Below are 22055 nucleotides of genomic sequence, written 5' to 3' on the forward strand. Positions count from 1 at the left end.
GGGGCTTGGAATGTCGTCCAGACTCTCGCGATAGCCTTTAATTACTTTCACATGAATATCGTGGAAGGAAATATGTGCCAAACGGTATTTTACCCGTCGAGCACAGTCATAGCACATATCCTAGGGAGTAATAGTTGTTGTACTTGTGAGACATATTCGTTGCAGTGTAGCTTGTAGACATGTATGGTCCTGCCCTAGTTTCATTCTGCCGGACCCGTTCTTAAAGTTGCTGTCAGTGACACTACTGTCAAAATCAGCTATGAACACGCCATGCTGGTGGTCGAGCAGGGATGTTTCTGGGGTTGCGTTCGTCACGTAAACCCCGAACGCTGTTGATTCGAAAAGCATTGGCAATAAAAAAACTCTTTAGACAAGGGCGGCAGTGATGTGGTACGCTAAAGACAATGATATATGAATATGTAGCTTCGAAAAGAACAGGAAAAAGCAATAGAATTCCTGGTTCAAGCACAAGCACTGCCAAAGGAACTATGAGCTCAAGCAGATGAGCTGCACACGTCATCCACTGTGGCCAGCTCACCTGCAACATTTCCTCGACCTCCTCTGCCATTGTAAAACATTAGTCAACCTAATCCACGGACTGCTTTTTCTACGCTCCGAGTCAGTTCACATGGATGGGAGCTATCTGGTTCGTATGCGCAGGCTCAAGGGCCGGGATAACCTGGGCTGCCCGCCGTCACTGGGAGCAGGCTTCTAAAAGATGCTGATTCTATGCTAGCAAATATTTTGGAGTAGTATCCGAATGCTCTATCCTCCCTGTGTGTGTATCGGATCCAGGTCTGCACAGGCTACCGGCGGTCTGAACTACACTGGGTTAGCGCCCACCCGCAACTGTCCCTCTGAGATTTCCGCTCTGATTCCACTGAAGACAATAGGGTGGTCAGATTCAGACCTCAGAATCTAACAATGGCCATGCCTGGTCTAGCCCTGCGGTTGCATCGAACAGACGATGCGATGCAGTGCCTGGCCGGAAGTGTGGCTATATATCCCACACACACGCATTCCTCCTTCTGTCCTTTTCTTCTGTTTCCTTCGGAATAACATCCACACTTCAAAATGTTCCAAAGCCCCTTATCGAGCCCCCCCCCCCAGAAGCCAACAAACTGATACATCATAATGTGCAGACTTGCCCTATATACACAGCCAATATAAGCAACGCATAATATATGCCCAGTAGAGAAGCCTTGCAATATTTGTGCTGGGAATGTTATGATGGTCTCATTAGTGAGAAATAGCCGGAAGACACCAAATCTACTTCATGAAGAAGTCAAGGTCCATGAACGCGTTGTTGCCGGCGTTGTTGCCGGCCGCTGCCTGTCCTTGAGATGCGCCGTTTGTGCTGGCGGCAGGCTGAGAAGGCCCCTTCGAGTAGAGCGACATGATAAAGTCATTGTCAAACATGGATTGGCCACCATTAGGCGGCGCGGTGATTGTCGCAGGTGATGTGGCAGCAACAGCCGGGGTGCTGGTGGGCTGTGCCAGGCTCTGAACGACAGGAGCAGCAAGCTTGGCAGCCGGAGCCGGGGCACTGGACGCGGGTGCCGCTGACAAGAAGTCGCCAAAGTCGCCAAAGTTGTCGTTGGAGACAGCAGCCGGAGCAGTGGCCGGAGCCGGAGCAGCAGAGCCAATGGTCAGACTACCAAACATATTGTCGAGTGGGCTGATCTGCGCGGCAGCAGCAGCAGGAGCAGCAGGCTTAGTGGCCGGGGCAGCAGGAGCACTGGACATGCTGCCAAAGAAATCGCCGTCCAGAAGATCAGCAGCAGCGCTGGAGGCAGCCGGGGCAGCAGCGGGCTTGGCAGCAGCGGGCTTGGCGGCCTTGGCCGATGCGCTGGTGCGCGGCGGTGCATTATCGCTCAGCAGCAGCTCGATTGCTTGGTTGACATTGCCCTTGCACTGAAGCAGGGCCTGGACGTTCTGCCCGGCATGGTCAAAGCCCATGTTGATAAGCTGCTTAACGCGCGGATCGCTCTCCGAGATGGCCGGCTTAGCTGGCTCCTCGGTCTCGCCGCTCAGGAACGCAGCAGCCCGAGCAACGTCAAAGCTGAACTTCTTCAGCGCCGCATGGTTCTCGCGCACGTTGGTAAATCCCATCTCGCGCAGCTTCGTCAGTGCGGTCGCCTCGTCCATCGATCCACCGCGTACAGGCTCCCTGACAGGCGTCGACAGATCGGCCCCTTCCTGTGTTGGGTCCATGACGCCGCTGCGCTGGTCGACAAACAGCCGGCGCTCGTACTTGTCCCGGATGTACCGCTCGATTTCGCGGTCCGAGCGGGGTGCCGGGTGCCGGTCGGGGTGTGGGTTGAAGAAGGCATTCGCCCGCTTGTTGCCGATCCGCCGGAAGTGCTCGATCTGCTCGGGTGTCCAGTTGTCGAGGCTGATGGACTTGACCTTGGTAATATGTGTGCCGATGCGCCGATGGAAGCCGCCACACCGAATGCACAGGAACACGCCGATGTTCCACGATGCCCAGCGCGGCCCTACAGGGTACATAGTGACAAGGGTGTGCACGTGTGGTGTCAGTCAGCCGGTGTCTCCCACGTCTCGGCGCACAGCATGGTGCGCTGCTTGTTCTCAGAAGCCGCGCCAGCTGAGCATTCTGAATTAGCAGGGATTGCTAGAGATGGGCATCCAGCCGCTGGAGACTCTAAATTCACCCTGCATTTGCGTAAGCGCCCTGGCTGCGAGGGGCTAGGCTAGTGCTGTTGTCCTTACCTGGTGCTCCGCAATCAGCGCATGTTGAGTTGTCGGGCTGCTTCACAAGCTCGGAGAGCAATTTGGTGTGCTTCTCGGCGAGCCTCTTCTTCTCCTTGTCTGTGATGGGCGCCATGGCAGCAGCAACTGAAATCCACTAAAAAGAGCTAGAAAAAGTGCAAATTCGAGGAGCGGGATAGTAGAAAACAGTGTTTGTGGCATGCGGGAAGCGCTCTTGATTTCCACCCGCCTCAACCAGGTTCCGGCTTGTGTGCCTCCGCTTCAAGAGATATAATTTGGCTGTCGTCATATCGCTAGACCTTTGGAGGTGTATTAAAATTTTAGGGTTGCTGTCTCGTCGACCATTCCATGGCGATGGTACACGTTTCTCGAGTAGGTGAACTTGCTGAGCTTTAGTTCGGCGGCAAACAGCTCCTGGGCTGCTGCATCGCGCTGGCCATCGACCGGCGTCTTCTCCTCCATCGAGTTGCCGGCTTTGGCGTCCAGCATCGCCGACACCCACAGCTTTGTGGACCTTCTCAAACTCTGCAGGTTTTATCACGCCACACCTGCTCGGCGGCCCGCCTTCCCTCAGTGTCAAACATGGCGGCGTTCTCGCCCTCTTGCGGCAGGCGATACTCGAGGCTGAACTCGTTTGTGCCACCAGCACACACTGGGAGCTGGTCCCTGTCGACGTACCTCATGACCTCGTCGGCGTTCTTGGCGAATACGATGCGCGAGCCCAGGTTGGCGTCGAGGAAGGGCCGGATCAGATTCCAAAAATTGGAGAAGAGCCAGCTGTCGACCAGCAGGATGATCATGCTGGTCGAGTCGGCATACTGCTTCATGCCCAGAGTCACCATGAAGTGGACCATCTGGAACGGCGTGTTGTCAAGGGAAAAGCCGGTAAAATCGTATATCATTGTGGCCCGGTTGTACCCGCGCGTCACCGACTGGATGCCCTCAAAGATCGTGATCAGGTACCGCTTGAAGACGAAGGGCTCGGTGGCTCGCGGCATGATATTGCGCACCGTGACATGGTACAGCAGGTATCCGAGTCGGTCGCGGCCAACAAGCCGGCAAAACTCTAGACGGAACTCGTCCAGCCCAGATGTGATGTCGCCTTCGTAATTGAGTCTGTCTGCTGCCTCAGCTGCCCGCCACTCGAGGACGCTCTTGATGGTACCAAACGCACGGTCGACGTCCCACCCCATGGCCCGCAGATAGCGGTGTAGCCAGATGTCCGGATGCATCTTTGACGAGGCGATCGTCCAGAACATGTCCGCCAGATTGCGTGTCTCATTGTCGGGGTGCTTGAATGACGGGAAGTAGTTGTCGGGGATCAGGCGTACCGGCCGGCCAATGGTACGATCGAGGTACTGCTGTGTGGTCTCGTTGACGTGTCTATCCAGAAGCAGCTTGTCGAGCGGCAGCTTGGTCTTTTTGGAGCCAAACGCGATACGGATGTAGGCCGCCGCTAGTCTTGGTGAACTGCCATGCACGGCGAGTGATTTCTTCTGGCCCAAGACCCTCTAGACCAGGCTCGTCAGGACCCAGCTCCGACCAGTCGCGGTCGACTTTTTGCAACAGCTCGCCGACCACTTTCACCGGTTTGTCCCTGACGCTATCCAGGTATTGGAAAATGAGCTGCCAGAGCCTGGCAGTTTTGCGCTGCTGGTCAGCAGTCAAGAAGCCATATGTGCCGCCGGTCGAAGGCGTTTTGGTTGCGTACTCGTTGAGAATGGTAGCTGGTGATATAGTCATTCTGCAGTTCGGGATATAGATGGAAATGGCAAAAAAAGGAGATGAACTGAAAAGCGGTACGCATCTGCAGTACGCTGCTGCCCCTATTTCAAAGGCAAATGCGATAGTCTAAGCCCTAAATCCCGGAGTCAGCTAGGGACGCAGTATATCTCCACCTCCCGTACATCAATGAAAATGAGTCGATACTTTGCTGCATTTATGCATATGCACGCCACAAGTAGAAGCCAGCATGTGCACGTTTATTAACCATGAACGTAACGGCAAATACGCAAATTGTACTATTGGGTAGTAAATAGCACCGAGATTATTTATTCCTTTCTAGCTGTCTCTTCAAGACGTAGCAGCCTCGACTCTTTGCTAAAGAAGATGGTCTCCGTATCCCACCCCCGCTGCTTCAAGGAGGTAGTAAATTCCTCAAATGTGCGCCTAGCAAACCCGTGCGCGCGCTTCGCCGCTTCCTCTACATCTGTCCGAGTACCGAGCAGCTGGCGCAGTGACATGGCGTTGTAGAAAGCAAGTAGCATATCACTGGTCGATGCCTTGTCGCTGAACCACAGATATACATTGCCATTGGTGCTGCCATGCGCTGTGGATTCAGGCAAATACCCAATATAGTAGTTTTCGTTCGGAGCGCCTGCCTGCTGCTCAACTGCCCTGGCGACCATGCGCGCAACTAGATCTTGCGATTTCTGGCTGCGACGAGCCGGCATATCGTGGGCTATCCTGTCGAGCCTCCGGGACACAACGATGCCAGGAAGATCCGCAGTGGGGGTGATGTGGTGGACCTGCCGGATGAATTCCTCAGCCCTGGCCACCTCCCGCGGCGCCTTTATCGCACTGGCGTTTAGCGCCAACCTCCATCCTCAGCCGTGATTGCTCCGGCACTGAGCAAGAGGCGCGCGCGCTCCAAGTTCAGCGACGGCGTGATTGCGTAAAACAGCGACACATGGTTTGCCCACAGGCTGATCAGGCTCAGCGGTACAAAAGCGACCAGCAGCGTGTATATTGACCCATCCATGGTAGCGCCGATTAGCACGCCAGTGGCAGTGCCAAGAAGCCCGGCGGCGGTTGCTTGCGAGCCAAACTTTGCCTGTGACATCGCCCAGGTTCTCCTTCAGGCAAAACTGGCGGTTGACTGTAGCCTTGGTGGCAAAGATAGCCAGCCACGAGATGTTTTTGCCCACATTCGCAACGGATCCAATCACAAGGAACAGGTGCGGTACCAGCGGGGTCAGCATCTCCAGCCATGTCGCGCACTGCAGCCAGATGGTCGACCAGAACCGCTGGTGCTTCGGGTCGCTGTCGAACCGCTGGCCGACTAGCGTCGCGTAGATCACGCCTCCCAGCTGCCCGAATCCGTCCTTGATCACCCAGTTTATAGGCTGCCGACAGAGGCAGCGATCCGGCACCCAGACCCATTGCGTACAGCATCGCCTGCGTGGATAGAACGCCCGATGCTGCGCCAAACACATTGTGGACGAATTGCCATTTTGTGTACGGAATGTACTCGGGCGTCACTGTGTTTTTGTAGTCTGCAGGCATGAATGCCTCGATCCCCTTCATAACCAGTGCGCGCAGCCGCTCGACGGCTGTGGGTTTGCGTGCCGGGACATTGGCATCGGTAGACAGCACTGGGAGTCCCAGAAACTCGCCTCTGGATCGGACAAACTCGAGACAGCGAGGCCGGGTTGCCAAACTGTTGTTGCAGGTCGTACCGCCTGATCGTCGACGACAGACAGCCCTGCTTGATAACGAGGTCCTGGCTGACTGCGTGTTTACTGACTGGCTTCATGGTGGGCGCATGGGCGAGGCTTTCTTTGGGCGTATACCTGCGGATCTGTATGCTTCGATTCCATGCTGCCGGTGTTGACGCTCCCCGAGCAGATCTAATAGATACAAGCGCTGCCCTACTGACACAGAGCATCATCGCACAGACTGAGGAATTAAGGATAAGTGTATAAAAACGGATTGCGGCGAGACAGGATTGAAAGAGGAGGGCGGATCGGTGTTTGGACGCACTACCCCCTCCCTTCTTATAGTACCAGATGGCTGGTGGGAATCCCGCCGTCCTTGGGACAGCTGTTCACACGCCCACTGCAAAAACAGCACTGGTATCATGGGCGGTCTCGAAATAGACGAACCCGGGCATGGTCGCTGATCACAGGAGATACGGGGCACATTCACACGAATCCGCCACATATGCTGGGACATCAGCGGGATGCACCGCGCATCGGCTCTAGAATCGGGGAGCTGCGCGGAGTGTTAATTTCCAGGCGCACATCGATATACCCCGCATATGTACATGCCATGTGCAGCGAAAGACCACGTTCGCCTGCTGGCCATGTCTACTCGACAGGACATCCCTGCGTTGCTCCACCGCCCGCCTAATGAGTGACGTGTCTCATTTAAACAATCATGGTGCAGGGGATGCAATTGAGAGACCACGTATCTACTGCAACCACGCCGCACTGGATGGCAGCGCAAGGCTGGTGTGCGGCTTCGCACCTTTTTCTCTTCAGCTTTTTTCACATTAAGCAAAATTTCCTCCTTCGCCAGCTCTACGCCAATTCGCGTGGACCGATTTGAATCGAACCCATTCAAAGCCTACACTAGAGCGCCCTGCCCTTTTTGCCTGTAGAGAAAATATTTTCTTGTCGCAAATTTGTTTCTCCCACTAGAGCGACGGGCCGCAGTTACTTTAGAATTACACGCCGGTTTCCACTATCTTGCTTTTCTGTACACTTTCCAACCCTTCCTGTATACACCTGTAATTTCATTCCCACCCTCCCCTCAGCTAGATATCCGCAGCACGCTCTTTGTACAAAAATAAACCATGGATTCAAGCAACACGATAACGATCAGCGGACCGCCGTCCACATCGAGCACGGCGGCCAGCGGACGGCCAGCAGCCGATCCACCAGCGGACGCGCCAGACCAACAGCTCTGGCAGACAATTGACGAGGCACGCTCATGCATAGTGCTCGTGGGCAACCGGGCGCTAGCGCAGGCAGACGAGCAGGATCTCATGACGGATCCAAGCATCACGGCATTCTGCTCGCTAACAGCAGCAGCCGACAATGCAGAGCAGCTGGAGCAGGCGTCGCATGTGTATGGAAGGCTGTCGAGCTTCTGCGGCTCACTGGCACGCGCCAAGCCCAGCGCCCTACAGGCACTAATTGGCCACTTGATTTCTGCCGACAAGCTGGTGCGTCTGTACACGGACGATGTACACCTGGCGCCCTTGGGAAATGGCAGTGAGCTCGACCTGCGTACAGTGTTTGTGCGCGGCAGTGCGACCAGATTCGTGTGCAAGGCATGTACGGCCAAGAACGCACTGACGCAGGCAGTGCTGTTCAAGGCAATGAGCTGCAAGGACGTGAAGTGCGAGGTATGCGGGCAGCACGGGCCGATGGCCAGGTGGAGCAGTGATGCGGAGGCAGCCTTTGTACCCGATATCTGCGGCGGCTCTGAGAATCTGCAGGTCGCCATGGGTCTGGCTGACGTCGATGCAAAGGCAAAGGTCGATTTGGCGGTGGTCGTTGGTGCGGCAGATGCTGAGCCGTCCGAGTGGGTGGTCCTCGGTGCTAGACAAGGTATCGGAGTCGGCGGGACACACGATCGTGGTGACGGAGTCAGGCAGGCTACCGGACTATGTTGGCTGCTGGGCCGGCGGTTCTCGCAGCCAAATGCAGCATCGAATCGTTTGGCCAGAGGTGGGAGGCACACCAGGCCATAACCGAGCAGAGCTCGCAGGAGAGCACCAGCAGCGTGGCAGAAAGGGCCGGGACATTGCAGGCATTGGACGCAAGCAGCACGGCGGGCAGCAGCGACGAGCGATCGCACAGTCAGGGCAGTGGGACGTCCCGGAGTGGCAAGCGACACGGCAAGGGCCGCAACAAGGGCGAAAAGGTGAACCTCAACCACCTGCTGAACTTCTCGCTGCCGGTGCGCATGCCGTCGCCGCTGCCAGCACCACGTGCCCGCAAGCACCGCGACCCTGCGCCCAGCGCGCGGCAGTCGCAGCTCACCAAGCGCACGTTCATCAACGCCAATTTCCGGTTCGTGCTCAGGCCTGAGAAATGGAGCCAGTTCACGCAGGTCGCCGATAAGCCCGATGTCCACGTGAAGTGGGAGTGGATTGAGCGCGTGGTCATGCCGGTCCAGGGAGACTCGGTCCAGTGCCCGATCTGCCTGTCGCCGCCGGTTGCCGCGCGCGTCACAAAGTGCGGGCATGTGTTTTGCTTCCCGTGCGTACTGCGCTATTTGGCCATGGAGACCGAGAAGCCCGATGGCGAGAAGAAGTGCCCAATCTGCTGGGAGCCGGTCGCTGGCACCGACGATTTGCTGCCTGTGCATCTCTGGAATGCCCGCTACCAGCCGGCCGCCAGCAGCAGCAGCAGCAACAGCAGCAGCAAGCCAGTGCACAGCGCGTCGTCGTGCCTACCCGAGGGCATGCATATTACCATGCGACTGATGAAGCGTCTGCGGGGGTCGACTATCTGCCTGCCGCGGCCCACGGCGTCGATGCTGTTCGCCAAGGGACTGGCTCCGCACGTGGTCACGGAAAAGAGCGATCCACTGGACCCGCACACCAAGGACACTCAGCGCCTGACGTTCGACAGCTTCCACTTCCCATGGACATTCACGCAGCACGCCATGCCCTTTGCAAAGTTCCTGCTGGCCGGCCACACGTACTGCCGCGATGAGTACGCGCGCGAGCTGCGCGAGCTCTCGGAGGAAAGCAAGCTGACTGGGAACGACCCGATGGCGCAGATGTTCATTGAGTCGGCCGTTGCCCTGGTCGAGCTGGCCATCGGGCAGACTGAGAAGCAGAGCTCTGAGAAGCTCGAGGAGTCTGTGCGCAAAACCCAGACCGCCGATCAGCCCGACGAAAAGACCGCCGACCACACCGACGACTTCCGGTACTTTTACCAGGCCGACGACGGCCAGCACATCTACATGCACCCGCTGTACATGCGGGTTCTGTCCGAGGAGCACAACGGCTACGCTGATCTGCCAGGACACGCTGGACATCAAGCTGCGACACGCTGTCGAATCGACCATCACCAGCGAGGTCCGCCAGCGCTTCAAGATCCTCGACCACCTGCCGCTGCGCTGCGACGTGATCTTTATTGAGCCCGAGATCAAGCACCTGGTCAGCGCACGCTCCCTCGACAAATTCCGCGCGCAAATCGCCCACCGCGAGAAGCAGCATGCGGCGCGCGCCCGCCACCTGGCCATTGACGAGGCAAGGTCGGCGGCCATGGCTGCGGCAGCTGAGCAGGCAGGCAGCGCGATCCAGTACCGTAGCGAGTGGACCCGCGAGGGCCACAACCGGTACGGCGAGCTGCAGACGTACTCGGGCAGCAAGCCCGATGCCGCCAGCTTTCCGGCCCTCAGCGGCTCCGCCACGCCCGCCAAGGGCAGTGCTGTGGAGTCGCCCAAGACGCCGCGCGATCTGTGGCCGCGCCAGCCCGCTAATACCGGCACGGGCGAGCTCTACAATGAGCTGTGGGAGGAGTTTGAGCGCAATGCCAGCCATTACGACGACTACGACGAGCATGACGAGCACGATGAGCCTGACCATGACTACGACGACAAGTACTTCCATCTGAGCGAGCGTGCTGGCGCCGATGCACGGCCTGCGCATCTCAAGCTGCCCGAGACCCGCTCGAAGAAAATCAAGAACAAGGCAAAGGCCAAGATTGTGCTGTCGGGATCCAGCGGGATGCGCCGGCGCTGAACGGCTTTTTGTCCCCTCCGCAGCCAAACCACGAGCAAAATTTTCCTCACCTGGTGCTCCCACAAATGACAGATGCTGGTGCAGCCTTGACCTTGCTGGGGCCAATCTCCCGCGGCAGATATTTTTGCAAACCAATATTACGAGTCTCCACATATTCATCGCTAGCATCCAATAATGCCCGGAATGCCCGAACCTGAGCGCCCCGTAGAAGCCCCTCCGCAGCCTGCTGAGCAAGCAGAGGAGGTAGAGGAGGTAGAGGAGGTCGATGTCGCCTCGCTGTTTGCGCCATTGGACTGGCAGCAGAAGTCACCAACAGCATGTTCTCCACCTGGTACCCGCTACTACGCCACTCGACCTTCAAATCCGCAGTGCTCAAGCCGCTGGCCCCCGAATTCCTCAGCTACCTGCAGACCGACGGAATCTTCCTGCCCGACAACGAGGCCACGCCGCAATACGGCTCGCGCATCGACGCTGTGGACTCGGACTCGGACTGGAGCGACGACGAGCCGGACGTGCACGTAAACCTGGACAGCACCAGCGCAGAAATCCGCAGTGCCCTGAAGGAGCTCGGCGGCAGCGTGTTCCCGCGCATGAACTGGAGCGCGCCCAGCGACGCCATGTGGATGGCCACCGGCAACACACTGCAGTGCTTTAGTGCCTCCGAGGTGTATCTGCTGCTGAAGAGCTCCGACAAGATCACCAGGGACCTGGTGGGCGCCCGGTACGAGGGCGTTGCGGTGAGTGTGGAGCCGGAGCTGGTGCTGCGGCAGTGGTGCAATCTCCTGCCGTCGATGGAGTTCCGATGCTTTGTTAGGGAGCAAGAGCTGGTTGCCGTGTCGCAGATTGACCTGCAGCACTACGAGTTCCTGGAGGACATGGCGGCGCTGATTGCCGACAAGATTTCGGCGTTCTTCCAGGACAAGATCCGGGAGGTGTTCCCGTCCACAAGCTACTGCTTTGACGTGTATGTTACGCGCAACATGGACCAGGTCTATGTCATTGACTTTGAGCCGTGGACGCACTCGGTCGACAGCGGGCTCTTCGGGTGGCAGGAGCTGGTGCAGGCAGCGGGATTCCTTGGCCTGCGGCTGTTCCCGAAGAACGTCAATGCATTGGCCCATTTCTCGGGCAAGTACTCGCAGAGCCGGTTCCCTGTCGAGCTGACAGCCGATGCGTACCAAAAATCCATGGCCGATCTGATCGAGAAGATGGCGGCGGGAACTGCAAGCTAAGCCTAGACTTTTTTTTTTGCGAGCATGGAACGGCTCTCGAGTAAAAGTATATTTTAAACATCCTCGAAATCCTCGTCCTCGTCAAAGTTAGCGTCGTCATCCATGTCGTTGGTTTCGGCAGGCGGCGGCGGCAGCTGCATGTCGGGGGCGGTGTTGGTGCTGTTGCGGAACTCTGGCTTGATGCTGTAGGTGGCGGCGTAGGGCCCGCGCTTGTTCAGAATGGCCACATCGGCCAGGACCTCTTTCAGAAAGGCGGCAGGCTGCTTGGTCTGCTCGACCAGGCCCTTGAAGGACCAGTATGGGTAGCGCTCAAAGGCGCTGAACAGCAGGTCCATCAGGTCCTTGCGGTCCATGCGCGCCATGCGGCTATCGCCGGTGGGCTTCTTGTGGGCGGTAACGAAATCGGTGTTTTCGCCCTGCCGGAACATGCTGGTATTGCGGCCCTGGTCGCTCAGCAGGCGCACAGAGCGCACGGGCTTCCCGGCCTCGACAGTGCGGCGGCGCATAATATCCTGGTACTTTTCGTTGAAGGTCGGCGTCACAGTGCATTCGTGGTGGATTGTGCCAGTCAGGGCGGTCGGCACGGGCTTGTTGGCCAATGTCGATGTGGGCTTCAGGACCTCCTTGGGGTCGCGCAGCTCGGAGAATATAAGCATGTTCTGGACCTGGTTGTTGACGACGCGGAGGTTGTAGTCCTTCGGGATCTCGCTGTTCTCGGCGGTATCGGGCAGAATCAGCGAAATGCTGTTGCCTTTGGCGTCGGGCTTGTCAAAGATACGCACTTTGCCGATCTCCTGGCCCGACCCGTCGACGTCCCGCCACTTGTCGGCCAGGAACTTGGGCACCTTCACTAGCCACACTTTGTTGCCAAGCTCAGACATGTCTAGGTCGTCAATGTCGTCCTCTACCAGATCATCGACCGGCGCGACAGTGGGCTTGACGTCGTCGTCGTCGTCATGGTAGAATTCTGGCCGACCACCATTGCCTTCGTTGTCTGAAAGTCCCATGCTCTAATGTGTTGTGTGAGGGGGTGAAAGGGTGAAATCCGGATATGGAATGGCTTTTTATGCACGGACATGTGCTGCCCAGCGGCATTGGCCTGCTCTGTATTTGACGGCACATGCCAATATGGATGACAAATGGGACAGGATTTCACACATGAGAAAAACGAGTCAACCTCCACACAGACTATATACAAGGTTGCTTTTTCGTTCCTTCACGCAAGCGCATGCTGGCACGAGTCAGCCCAGGACAATCATGCATATGCTCCAGGGGCAAGAGAGAAAGCGGACAGCCCCTTACTCCGCGCTGGTAGAAGGGCGCTGACCGGGGCGGGAGTCTGTAAGGCCCGTGAAAATCAAAGTGCCCGGGATTCACGTGGTTGGACAACTTTTGGTAGTGCATTCACTGCCACGGCAATGGCTATAAAACGGCTCTGCCAACACGCCATGCATCGCAAGATAACCCTCCCTCTCTCCTCACAAACTATCTTTTCCCAAGCATCACAATTATGTCGCTTATTGACCTGCCCCTAGTCGAGCTGACAACCCCGGACCCGTCCTTCCCGACGCTCTTTCTCCTGCGCCTGAACAACGGCGCGGAGAACCGGTTCACGCTCGAGTTCGTACACCAAATCACCAAGGCCCTGGACCACGTCGAAGCACTGCTGGCGGACCTGCCCGAGGCCGAGCAGGCGCGCGGCGGCGCCCTGATCACAACCAGCACGGGCAAGTTCTACAGCAACGGGCTGGCGATCGAGGCGGCGATGGAGCAGGGCGAGAAGTTCTACAAGCCGTACCTGGCGATGCTGGCGCAGCTGCTGACCTTCCCACTGCCTACGGTGGCGGCGATAAACGGCCATGCGTTTGCAGGCGGCTGCATGTTTGCGCTGGCGCACGATTACCGGGTGATGCGGGCGGACCGCGGCTGGATGGCCATGAACGAGGTGGATATCGGCATCCCCTTGTCGCCTGGCATGGCGGCCATTGTCAAGTGCAAGATTAATGCGCCTAATGTGCTGCGCGAGTGTGCGCTGGCCGGCCACAGGTTCAAGTCGTCGGATGCGGTGGCGGCGGGATTTGTCGACCGGGCGGTTGCCGAGGACCAGCTGATGAGCACGGCGGTCGAGTATGCAAAGGCCTATGCTCCCAAGGGCAGGAATGGCGGCAAGGTGCTCCGTCTTATCAAGCAGGAGGTGTACCGTGAGACCGTCATCACGCTGCTGACCGGCGACATCTACCCAGGCACATACCTCGCCAAGCTCTAGGACCTGCTTTTTTTTTTTTTAATATACATGTTGTGGCAAGCATGCTTAGGAAAGATTGCAGGGGAAATGTTACAGAAGGAGATCTGTGCTAACCACGCCGCCCAGACACTCGCTGCCGGGCATAGCCGTGTCGGAAAACTCGACCAGGCCGCTGCTGTGCATCGGGTCGGACACAGCAAAGAACAGGCTCTGGGAGTCTGGTGCAAAGGCCGCCCCAGCGATCTCGCCCATGACCTCGATATCCTGCGCCTTCTGCAGTGTCCGCGCATCATACACATGAACATAGTCGGCCGGCTCGGCAGCCATTAGGAAGCGTCCGCACGAGCTGAACTTCACCACGCGCATGGCGCCCAGATGCCCAGCCGCACTCACGGCCTCTGCAGGCCACCGCACATCATACAGCCGCACGGTCATGTCCTGGCTGCCCGTCGCCACACACATGCCATCGGGGCTGAAGGCACATGCAAACGCATAGTCCAGGTGGCCGGCCAGCCGCGCCGCCACGCCTGTGGTCCGTCTGTCCACCAATAGCGACTCCGTCGAGTCGCCCACCACACAGTGCAGCGAGCCGTCGGGAGCTGTCGCCGTGCAGTTCACCGCCCACGCAAACTGCCGCATGCCGGTCACCGCCAGCCGCGCAACATCAACGTGCCGCACCATGCCGTTGTTGTGCGATACAGATACGGTGAGCGGCCCACCGCGGTTCCGTCGCAGGTGACGCGTGGTTGACGCTATCCATGGCCTCTGCCGCTGCCATAGTTGCTACATCGCCGCCCAGGGCCTTGACGCAGTACCGCCCCTGCCAGTCGCCTGCAAACACCACACCGCGGTCGGCGCACAGAGCCGTGGTCTTGAATGCCCCAGGCATTTGGTCCCACGTGACTACAAACTCGCTCACGCCCCGTCCCGGATCCCACCTCCGGATCCCGTCTGCGTGCGGATAGAACACGTCGAACGCGCTGGTAGCCCACAGCAGGTCGCGCAGCTGGAAATGCCCCACGTGGCCCCGGAAACTCTCACCCATGGCCGAGCCGCGGAACCGGAAGAACTGCGCGGAATTGTCCACGCACACCGCCCGCTTGCGCGCGTCCATCACGTTATATGGCATGCCCTGCGTCTGCGGGTACACTTGCCGCCGGTATGTCATGTACAGCCGGTGCTGCAGCTCGTTCCCGGTCCGCCGGTACCCCTGGAGGTCGAAGCCGCGCCCGATGTCAGACGCTGTCACATGGCTTAGCTCTGCCCGCTGGTCAAACATCTGCGCAGCGTTTGCTAGAAAGTCCCACGTGCCGCCCGCCGGTGTTGTCTGTCCCGTCCCGCTCACCGGCGTCGCGGCCTCCTCGCTGATCTGCATCTGCCCCAGCGACTCCCACAGCCTGTCGCCGCCATCGTAGTCCAAGCCGAGCGCCGCCTGTGTGCGCGATTGTGGCCCTGGATCGCTTGTGGCCATACACTAACTAGAGGTGTGTGCTCTCAGGGATATTGGCTGCCTTTCGTGTGTTGAGAAAGTCAGCTTCTAGCCCTGTCAAGTCGTCTTGTCTCGCTTGCCTTCCTGCTATCTTGCTTTTCCCTGCCGGTGTCCTGGTAGAAAACGGCTCAAGTGTGCAGACAAAGGTCTTGGTCGCTTCGGATGCAAGGGAAGCGGCAATTCAGGTGCTCGAAATAAAAAATGCGTTGGAAGTGGAGGAAAAAAGGGTGGATATATGCCTCAACAGAATTCTGTAAATTTTATCTCTTTTGGCGGCTGCGGTTTCTGTGAATCAAAAAATAATGCTGTTTGCGCTAACGCCATGAATGCGACTGAGACATAAAAACTGTGTAGAACAGAGAGGAGAGAGTGCAATGCCAAGCTGGCTATTCCTCGCCCTGTACCCCTCCAAACCTCCACCAGCCTGTGATGCCTGGCAGCCAAGCAGATGCTGCCGCCGATTGGATATCATTATCCCTCCTGCCACGGCTGTGCGGAGAGGGCTAATAAGCATCTATGAAAGCCAGACCATGTCCAGGTCTGCACGTGTGTCCAATGCCGCCCACTTGCCCACACTGGCCTCTTTTTAGAACCAAAGTACTGAAATGCATTGATAAAAATGAGAAAGAAAAAGCAACCCCCTACTTCCACCACTCGACGAGCTCGGCGCCGCTTGCCTCGTGCTCGCGCGCAACCCAGCTCTGCCACCTCTCAGTGCGGCCTGCCCACTGCTCGGCATACGCTCTCTTGGCCGCGTCGTCTGCCAACACCGCACGCCGCGTGTGGTTGATATAAATGTCCTCGGTGCCTGTTAGGAAGCACAGCTTGTACGTGTTCACCGCAATCTTGATCTCCAGGTTCGACCGCGAGCTCACAACATACTCGCGCTCGTCTGCGTGCAGGTGCCGCGGCAGATACGGCCGCGCCCGCGCCTGCTGCAACCGTGGCACGCCCTCCGTGGGCTCAAACAGCACATACGAGTCCACATAGTACGCCCACCGCTCCTCTTCCGTCACCGCCTCGTCGAGCGTGATATCCTCGCGCCGCAGCAGCTGGATCGTCATCGTCCGTGCGTCGTAGATGTAATCCACTCGGAACACGTGATCGTCCGCCCCCACCAGCGTCTCCACCTTCATGCGGTATGCAATGTGCGACCGCAGCGGGCTCTGCTCGTGCACCGCTGGCAGCGTTGTGAAGAGCTCGAGGATGTCCACACACTTGCTGTCGCTGATCAGGTGCTGCATGTTCTTGGCAATCGCCTGCACCACCTTGTCCACCGTCAGAATCCGGTACGCGCTGGTGTTGTACATCACCCGCATCGCCTCGTCAAACTGGCTTGTCTCCAGCTGGCCCTGCAGGTACTGGTCCACCAGGTCCAGGAACACCGTGTAGTAGTCCGTCGTCTGCAGGTCAAACGCCTGGAGTGCCGACGGCTGCGGCCGCATCCCGAGCTTGCTCGCCGCTGACGCCATCTGCTGCTCGTACTGCGCCTTCTTCTGGCACTCGGGTCCGATCTCGCGAAGCACGTTGAACCGATCATACAGGATCTGGAACAGACGCAGGAACACGTAGTAGTTGCTGTTGGTGTAGAACGCCCGCGACACGCTCTTAGAACCTGACGCCTGCTTGGCTGCCTCCGCTTCTGCCTCTGCCGCTGCGTTACGCTTGCCATTCGTGCCAAGCTGGATCCACGACCGCGATGAAATCAGCCCAGGCGTTGACGGCTTGCTGCCGCCCTCCTCGCTTGCCTGCTGCGGCTTGCCCTCCTCCTTGGCACCGTCAACGTCCATGGCCACGCCATCACTGTCATTGCCTTTGTCGCCACCTTTGCCATTGGCCTTGCCTGAGTCAGCACCGGGCGACGGCGATGCCGACGACGCTCCGTTTGTCACTGCCGACGACGACTTCTGCTGCTGCTGCTGCTGCTTCTCGGTCGAGGAGTCATCTGCCGACTTTTCGACGCCCAGCAGCCCGTCAAACAGCTCCTGGAACAGTTTTTCCATCGACTCCTTCTCGGACGCGACGAACTGCGAGTTCGGCTTGCCCACATGCGCCAGAATCGCATTGATTACATCGGCAATGACTGTGGGCTCTGTGAATTTGTACTCCAGCTGGTACCGGTGCCGCAGCGCCGACGCAACCTTGCGGCTCTGCGCCCGCGCTCCGCCTTCATCAGCCAGGTTCTGCTGCTCGCGCCGCCGAGTCTCAATCTCCTGCACCAGGTGCTTGGGCGAGATGTTTTTGCGGTCCGTCGACTTGAATGTGAGTCCCTGGTGGTCCAGCGCCTTGTAAAAGTTCTTGGCATCAGACTCGCGCCATGCCTTGGAGCACTCGCGGCGCTGCCGCCGCCACTCCTCGTCCTTTTGCTTCAGCCGCTTGACCACGATCGGGATTGCCACCGACGGATGCGTGTGCATCGCCTTGATGATCTCCAGCGCCCGGTGCGAGTCGTACACCTTGCGCAGTGCTCGCCGCGGAAGTGCCTCGGACATGCCCCAGAAGTTCTCGGGCAATGTTAGCTGCATCGCCTGCTCGGGGTCCATCTTCTCGATCTGCTGCGCGATCGGCGTCAGCTGTCCGGATCACAGACAGGTTGGTGTCGATCTCAATATCCATCTCATGCCGGTCCTCCTCTGTGCGGAACAGACCATCCTCGTAGCAGTTCTTCTTATGGTGCATAAAGTCCGTGTCCTCCGATGCCCACGTAGGATGCGACGCCCACTTGTCGTTGAGGACCTCGTAGCACATTGCATCGCGGCCAGAGCACTTTGCTTGAGTTGCCGACGGTGGCAGCAGGCGGTAGCTAGGGCCGTACGACTTGCAGTTTGTCAGATCAGCCTTTTGCCGCACTGGCCGCAGCGTCTTGGCTGCATCCTCGGGTGTCAGGTACGCCTGGGGCTCAGGGCCCAGAAGCGACTCCATGATCGCCTCGTCGCTCGACCGGCTGTCCTCCACCGACTGCTGCCGCTCGTCGTACCCGACAAACTGCTTGAACCACGCCATCAGCTCACGGTCATCACCGATAAAGCTCGCTGCACGGTCCATCAGCCCCTTGGCATCGAGCACCTCCTGGTTGTACATGTTCAGCAGCTTCAGGAACTCGTTGTATGTAGCTGGCTGCCCGATAAACCGCTTGACACGCTCAAAGAACACAAGTTCGTCCGACGTCGCTGTGGCCGGGTTCTGAGGCATTTGGATCATGGCGGCGTCAGGCATCGCCTGTCCGTACAGACCAGCTGCTGCCGCATCGCCCATTGGCACCGGCAGTGCATTGCTCTCATGCTTGCTCCCCTTGTTGCGACGCTTCGACGCGGTAGCACCAGGCACCTGCGCATTGCCGCTGCCCATCACATTGCGGCGCTTACGGCCAGTCCCAGATGCCGCTGCTCCACCTGCAGCTTGCCGAGTTAGCCACTCCGCCAGCTTGGGCATACGGATCAACCACATGGCCCACAGCTCCAGTCGGGGTGAAGTTGCCCACTGGTGGCAGGCGGCTGCTAGCAACAGCATCGCCGCCAGCTCTGCCGGCAACCCCCTGCTGCCCCTGAAGGAGCGAGCTGCCAGATCTGGCGTGGCCAGCTGCAGGCGATGCAGCCGAGCCATGCCCACCGATTATGCCGCCCCCAGCCCCCTGTCCTCCCGACTCAGAGGTATCAGGCAAAAACTGCTTAAACTCATCGAGCAGATCAGGGGCCGACGCAAACAGGACCTGCACCTGCGAGTAGACGTCCTGGATCGGCCGCGACTCCTTCTGGTACGTCTGCAGGATCTCCAAGAACTCCTTGTAGTGGTCGGGCTCGGCTGCAAAAGCGCATCTTGATCTTGTTCACGTAGTTTATCGCGTGGTTGAACTCCATCGGCGCTTGGCGCGGGTGGTGCACATTGGCTCCTATGCTCGGCGAAGGCAACCTGGCTGGGTGCCCGAGCTGCCGCTGCCGCCTGGGCTCCATTTCCAGACACCGCAGCACCAGAACCACCGTATGCTGCCAGACTCGTCTGCGGATGGGCATGCTGCTGAGTGGTTCCGCTGGCCGATGCCGAGCCCTGGCGAGACAGGTACTGCTCACGCGAAGGGCCACGCTGCGCGCCGTACTGGTGGGACTGCGAGTGCGAGGCCGCCAGAGGGCTCTGGGGCTGGGCAGTGGGCTGTCGCCGGATGCATGTCTGGGAGAACTGAGCCGCTCGGGGTCGTGACACGCACGCCCTCGTTCGGATCATCAGACACGTCAATGCGGTACCCAGGCGGCAGGAACGTGTTGAATCCCTGGATCAGCGCCGGGACTGCCATAGAACAGCCGCGAGACACGCTCAATGACACCCGGTGTGTCGATGGTGTGGCTCTTGAAGTCTTTCATGATGTCCAGGAACTGGTTGTACACCTCGGGCCGGTCTTGGAACTGCGACTTTACCATATCCAGATAGCTCAGCGCATCACGTACGTTCAGCGGGCGGCCAGCGGCATCCGCTGCTGCACCTGATGTAGCCTGCGTTCCTTCCGCGTTTCCTGACGTAGCAGTTGCTGCTGCAGGTGCAATCGCTTGGGTGGACACCAGACAGCTGCGGGTTTGCAGTGGCTGCAGCCGACTGAGGCTGCGCAGCTGCTATGCTTGCGGTTGCCTGAGGGTGCAGAGACCGATGGCGCAACTCGGGTCACAGCAGCAGCCGGTCCGTTGCCAGTATTTGTCGAGACCGCAGAGGCAGCTGCAGTGCTGGAAGGCTGCCTGGATACAACTGAGAATGTGGCCCCTGATGAAGCCTGAGGCGTGCTCATGGCTGGTGCTCTCGGCGAGGCCTGGACCATAGGAGGAATTGGCGAGTTCTGCACCGATGCGGTACGCTGCACCATCGGCGACTGCATCTGCTTTCCTGGCGGCACTGATGAAGCCTGCTGGGGCAGCGGCATCTGCGCCGACGACGGAGCGCGTGCGCTTGGTGACACAATTCCGCCTGCAGGCGTCGATATACGCGCACCCGACTGCACCTGCGACTGGCTGCCCGAAGCATAAGCGCTCGAGTTTGCAGGCGCTGCTGACCCGTGGATCGGGAGACGACGCCGGGTGCGGCAGACTCTGCGCGCCAGGTGTGCTCTTCATGCCTGGGAATCGCCGATGCCTGCGTGCTGGTGAACGATGGCGACCGGGCGTAGGTGTTGCTGATAGGCGGAAGCGAAGGCAGCAGCGCCTGCCCCTGTAGCACTACCAGAAGCCGATGCCATTGCAGGGCTCTGTCCCAGTGTCTGTGGAGGCGGCAGCGAGCCTCCAGCATTATACGGCGCTGTAGGGCGCGGTACCTGTGCAGTTACTGCGATCCCGCCACTGGCTGCAGCAGCACTGCTGGCTGCAACACCAGCGGCTGGCCCCCACAGGAGCACCAGAGTGCGATATCGGCGGCATGTACGGACGCGATGCTGCTGTATCGGCTTTTGGCGACATTGGTCTATGAAGTGTTATCACAAAAAAGGAGCGAGTGAGCGGGACCCGCTTGAGGCATGATTAGTAAGTATCACGCGATTACTGCAATGAGATAAAAATGATCAACAACGGCTGCTCCCCTACCCCCATTCCGCCGATTGCCGCTTTAGAGGGCGTCAGCATAAGGCGCTGCTGCCGGACTTTTATTACGCGGGACAGTCAGCGCTTGGCCAGTGCTAAAAACCGAAGCCAGACTATGCTTACCTTTGGATGGGCGCGAGCTGGTTCTGAGGACCGCCAGCGTATCTGGGCTGCTGCTGTGCTGTGCTAGCGCCAGCTGGAGGCGGGAGCCCGCGCTGCTGTGGCGGCTGCTGCTGTGAACCAGTAGGCGGAGGATTATGCTGCTGGGGTGTCGACGACGACGACGACCCTTTGCTCCAAGCACGTGAGTCGCTGTTGTCCATGTTTGGGTAAAGAAGGGAGAGGAGAAAGCGCCGAAATGGGAGTCAGGAATAATAACAGAAAAATGGGAATAAGATAGTGCCAGGTTGTTTTCTAGTGTGTGACGGAGCGCGTGGTGGACGAAATAGACATACGCTGACGCGTTTTTAAAAAAAAAAGTGGTTGAGCGAGGAAGGAAGAGAGGTTGTTGCGCAACCTGTCGGTTTGCACGCGCAGCTATTGTACGGGTGAAGGGGGAAGTACGAAACAGCGAATTCGGCACGGAGGAGGCCAATAAGCGGTCGAGCTACCTAAAAATGAATAAAAAAATTTTTTCTAGCCGCGTGTTTGAGGCACAATTGCAGCTGCGATAATGCGAACACCGAAATTTATAGCCAAACTCGAAGGTGTCAAGAAAGCGCTTAATAAAAACGAGCAAACTCGGGCAAAAGGAAAGAAGGAGCACTTTGTCGTCTTTCCCTCGGACGCCCACTAATACCTTGAGCAAGATTTTTAAACGGGTCTGTTGGGAAAAGCGGATGCAATGTTTGCAGAACTCGCGACGTCACTGCCCGGCTGGCCCGGCTCGCCGGCTCTGCCAGTCTGTGGCTCGCCAATTACTGCCAATCGCGGTTTCCGGATTTGCTCACAAGGCCAATGCGCTCCTGGAGCGTCATGTGTTGGCGTCGGAATCCGCTCCTCGCGGTGTCCATCGCGCGGCAGCTCGGCGGGGCGGCGAATTGGCGTGGTGTTGCTCTTGGTCGGCGTACACGTGCTTGGCCTGCCCAAACTTTGTCCTTAAGGACCTGGCTCTGCAGCGCGGCCAGCTCCTCGACATCCTTGTTTGCTATGCTGATTGCGGCTGGAGGCTGGCGGATCATCGTTTGTAAGCACAGGACGAAAAGCAGATAGGAGCGCAAATGGGAGCTGAATAGCCTGCAAGCATCGACTAGCTGCTATATTCAGAATTTCGATAACGCTAACAGTTATGGATGAAATTCAAAGTAATGCAAGTTTT

General features: G+C 58.4%; 9 protein-coding genes across 9 annotated transcripts; 3 read left to right on the top strand and 6 right to left on the bottom strand.

The window, feature by feature from the left end:
* Nucleotides 1–2307: 2307 nt before the first annotated feature.
* DL89DRAFT_205357 (Arf GTPase activating protein) lies at nucleotides 2308–2803 on the bottom strand (the record flags this gene model as incomplete). The annotated part of the gene is made up of 2 exons (XM_040884065.1): nucleotides 2308–2498; nucleotides 2734–2803. Coding segments are annotated over 2 exons (261 nt in total), but the record flags the coding sequence as incomplete, so codon positions are not given.
* A 222-nt stretch (nucleotides 2804–3025) lies between these two features.
* DL89DRAFT_269906 (CRAL/TRIO domain-containing protein) lies at nucleotides 3026–4484 on the bottom strand. Its single transcript, XM_040888476.1, has 3 exons — nucleotides 4215–4484; nucleotides 3258–4189; nucleotides 3026–3237 (listed from the first exon to the last, which is right to left on the bottom strand). Exons 1-3 carry the CDS (start codon nucleotides 4474–4476, stop codon nucleotides 3046–3048), a joined length of 1386 nt encoding a protein of 461 aa, XP_040740822.1. The 5' UTR covers nucleotides 4477–4484; the 3' UTR covers nucleotides 3026–3045.
* Nucleotides 4485–4665: 181 nt separating this feature from the next.
* On the bottom strand, nucleotides 4666–6470 carry DL89DRAFT_269907 (DUF647-domain-containing protein). Its single transcript, XM_040888477.1, is given in 4 exon segments — nucleotides 4666–5331; nucleotides 5362–5815; nucleotides 5847–6172; nucleotides 6192–6470. The coding sequence occupies 4 exon segments, from the start codon at nucleotides 6398–6400 to the stop codon at nucleotides 4785–4787; spliced, it is 1536 nt and encodes a 511-aa protein (XP_040740823.1). The 5' UTR covers nucleotides 6401–6470; the 3' UTR covers nucleotides 4666–4784.
* A 483-nt stretch (nucleotides 6471–6953) lies between these two features.
* DL89DRAFT_324790 (uncharacterized protein) lies at nucleotides 6954–10219 on the top strand (the record flags this gene model as incomplete). Its single annotated transcript, XM_040891482.1, has 4 exons — nucleotides 6954–7996; nucleotides 8028–8107; nucleotides 8169–9456; nucleotides 9497–10219. Exons 1-4 carry the CDS (start codon nucleotides 7310–7312, stop codon nucleotides 10217–10219), a joined length of 2778 nt encoding a protein of 925 aa, XP_040740824.1. The 5' UTR covers nucleotides 6954–7309.
* A 302-nt stretch (nucleotides 10220–10521) lies between these two features.
* Nucleotides 10522–11451, top strand: DL89DRAFT_226458 (D123-domain-containing protein; the record flags this gene model as incomplete). The annotated part of the gene is made up of 1 exon (XM_040884813.1): nucleotides 10522–11451. A coding segment is annotated over one exon (930 nt), but the record flags the coding sequence as incomplete, so codon positions are not given.
* Nucleotides 11452–11618: 167 nt separating this feature from the next.
* Nucleotides 11619–12356, bottom strand: DL89DRAFT_213668 (transcription initiation factor IIF, beta subunit; the record flags this gene model as incomplete). Its single annotated transcript, XM_040884249.1, has 1 exon — nucleotides 11619–12356. A coding segment is annotated over one exon (738 nt), but the record flags the coding sequence as incomplete, so codon positions are not given.
* Nucleotides 12357–13051: 695 nt separating this feature from the next.
* Nucleotides 13052–13660, top strand: DL89DRAFT_201810 (ClpP/crotonase; the record flags this gene model as incomplete). The annotated part of the gene is made up of 1 exon (XM_040883985.1): nucleotides 13052–13660. A coding segment is annotated over one exon (609 nt), but the record flags the coding sequence as incomplete, so codon positions are not given.
* DL89DRAFT_269910 (WD40 repeat-like protein) lies at nucleotides 13489–15260 on the bottom strand. The gene is made up of 2 exons (XM_040888478.1): nucleotides 14484–15260; nucleotides 13489–14461 (listed from the first exon to the last, which is right to left on the bottom strand). Exons 1-2 carry the CDS (start codon nucleotides 15165–15167, stop codon nucleotides 13787–13789), a joined length of 1359 nt encoding a protein of 452 aa, XP_040740828.1. The 5' UTR covers nucleotides 15168–15260; the 3' UTR covers nucleotides 13489–13786.
* A 566-nt stretch (nucleotides 15261–15826) lies between these two features.
* Nucleotides 15827–21958, bottom strand: DL89DRAFT_324795 (transcriptional regulator SIN3; the record flags this gene model as incomplete). The annotated part of the gene is made up of 12 exons (XM_040891483.1): nucleotides 21844–21958; nucleotides 21602–21793; nucleotides 20861–20933; nucleotides 20254–20380; nucleotides 19771–20194; nucleotides 19490–19669; nucleotides 19360–19449; nucleotides 19095–19319; nucleotides 19016–19036; nucleotides 18640–18981; nucleotides 17772–18608; nucleotides 15827–17740 (listed from the first exon to the last, which is right to left on the bottom strand). The coding sequence occupies exons 1-12, from the start codon at nucleotides 21916–21918 to the stop codon at nucleotides 15827–15829; spliced, it is 4500 nt and encodes a 1499-aa protein (XP_040740829.1). The 5' UTR covers nucleotides 21919–21958.
* Nucleotides 21959–22055: the final 97 nt, after the last annotated feature.

Source organism: Linderina pennispora, assembly GCF_002104995.1.
Source record: "Linderina pennispora strain ATCC 12442 chromosome Unknown DL89scaffold_14, whole genome shotgun sequence".
Lineage (NCBI taxonomy): Eukaryota > Fungi > Kickxellomycota > Kickxellomycetes > Kickxellales > Kickxellaceae > Linderina > Linderina pennispora.

Excerpts from the sequence above, each read along its gene's own strand:
- DL89DRAFT_269910 (XM_040888478.1), bottom strand. The coding sequence starts at position 15,167 with ATGGCCACAAGCGATCCAGGGCCACAATCGCGCACACAGGCGGCGCTC.
- DL89DRAFT_269906 (XM_040888476.1), bottom strand. The coding sequence starts at position 4,476 with ATGACTATATCACCAGCTACCATTCTCAACGAGTACGCAACCAAAACG. Across the intron at positions 4,190-4,214 it reads GCCAGAAGAAATCACTCGCC|CGGCGGCCTACATCCGTATC; the intron begins GTGCATGGCAGT and ends CACCAAGACTAG.
- DL89DRAFT_269907 (XM_040888477.1), bottom strand. The coding sequence starts at position 6,400 with ATGCTCTGTGTCAGTAGGGCAGCGCTTGTATCTATTAGATCTGCTCGG. Across the intron at positions 5,816-5,846 it reads GTCGGCAGCCTATAAACTGG|GCGTGATCTACGCGACGCTA; the intron begins GTGATCAAGGAC and ends GGCAGCTGGGAG. Across the intron at positions 5,332-5,361 it reads GCGCGCGCGCCTCTTGCTCA|GTTGGCGCTAAACGCCAGTG; the intron begins GTGCCGGAGCAA and ends CTGAGGATGGAG.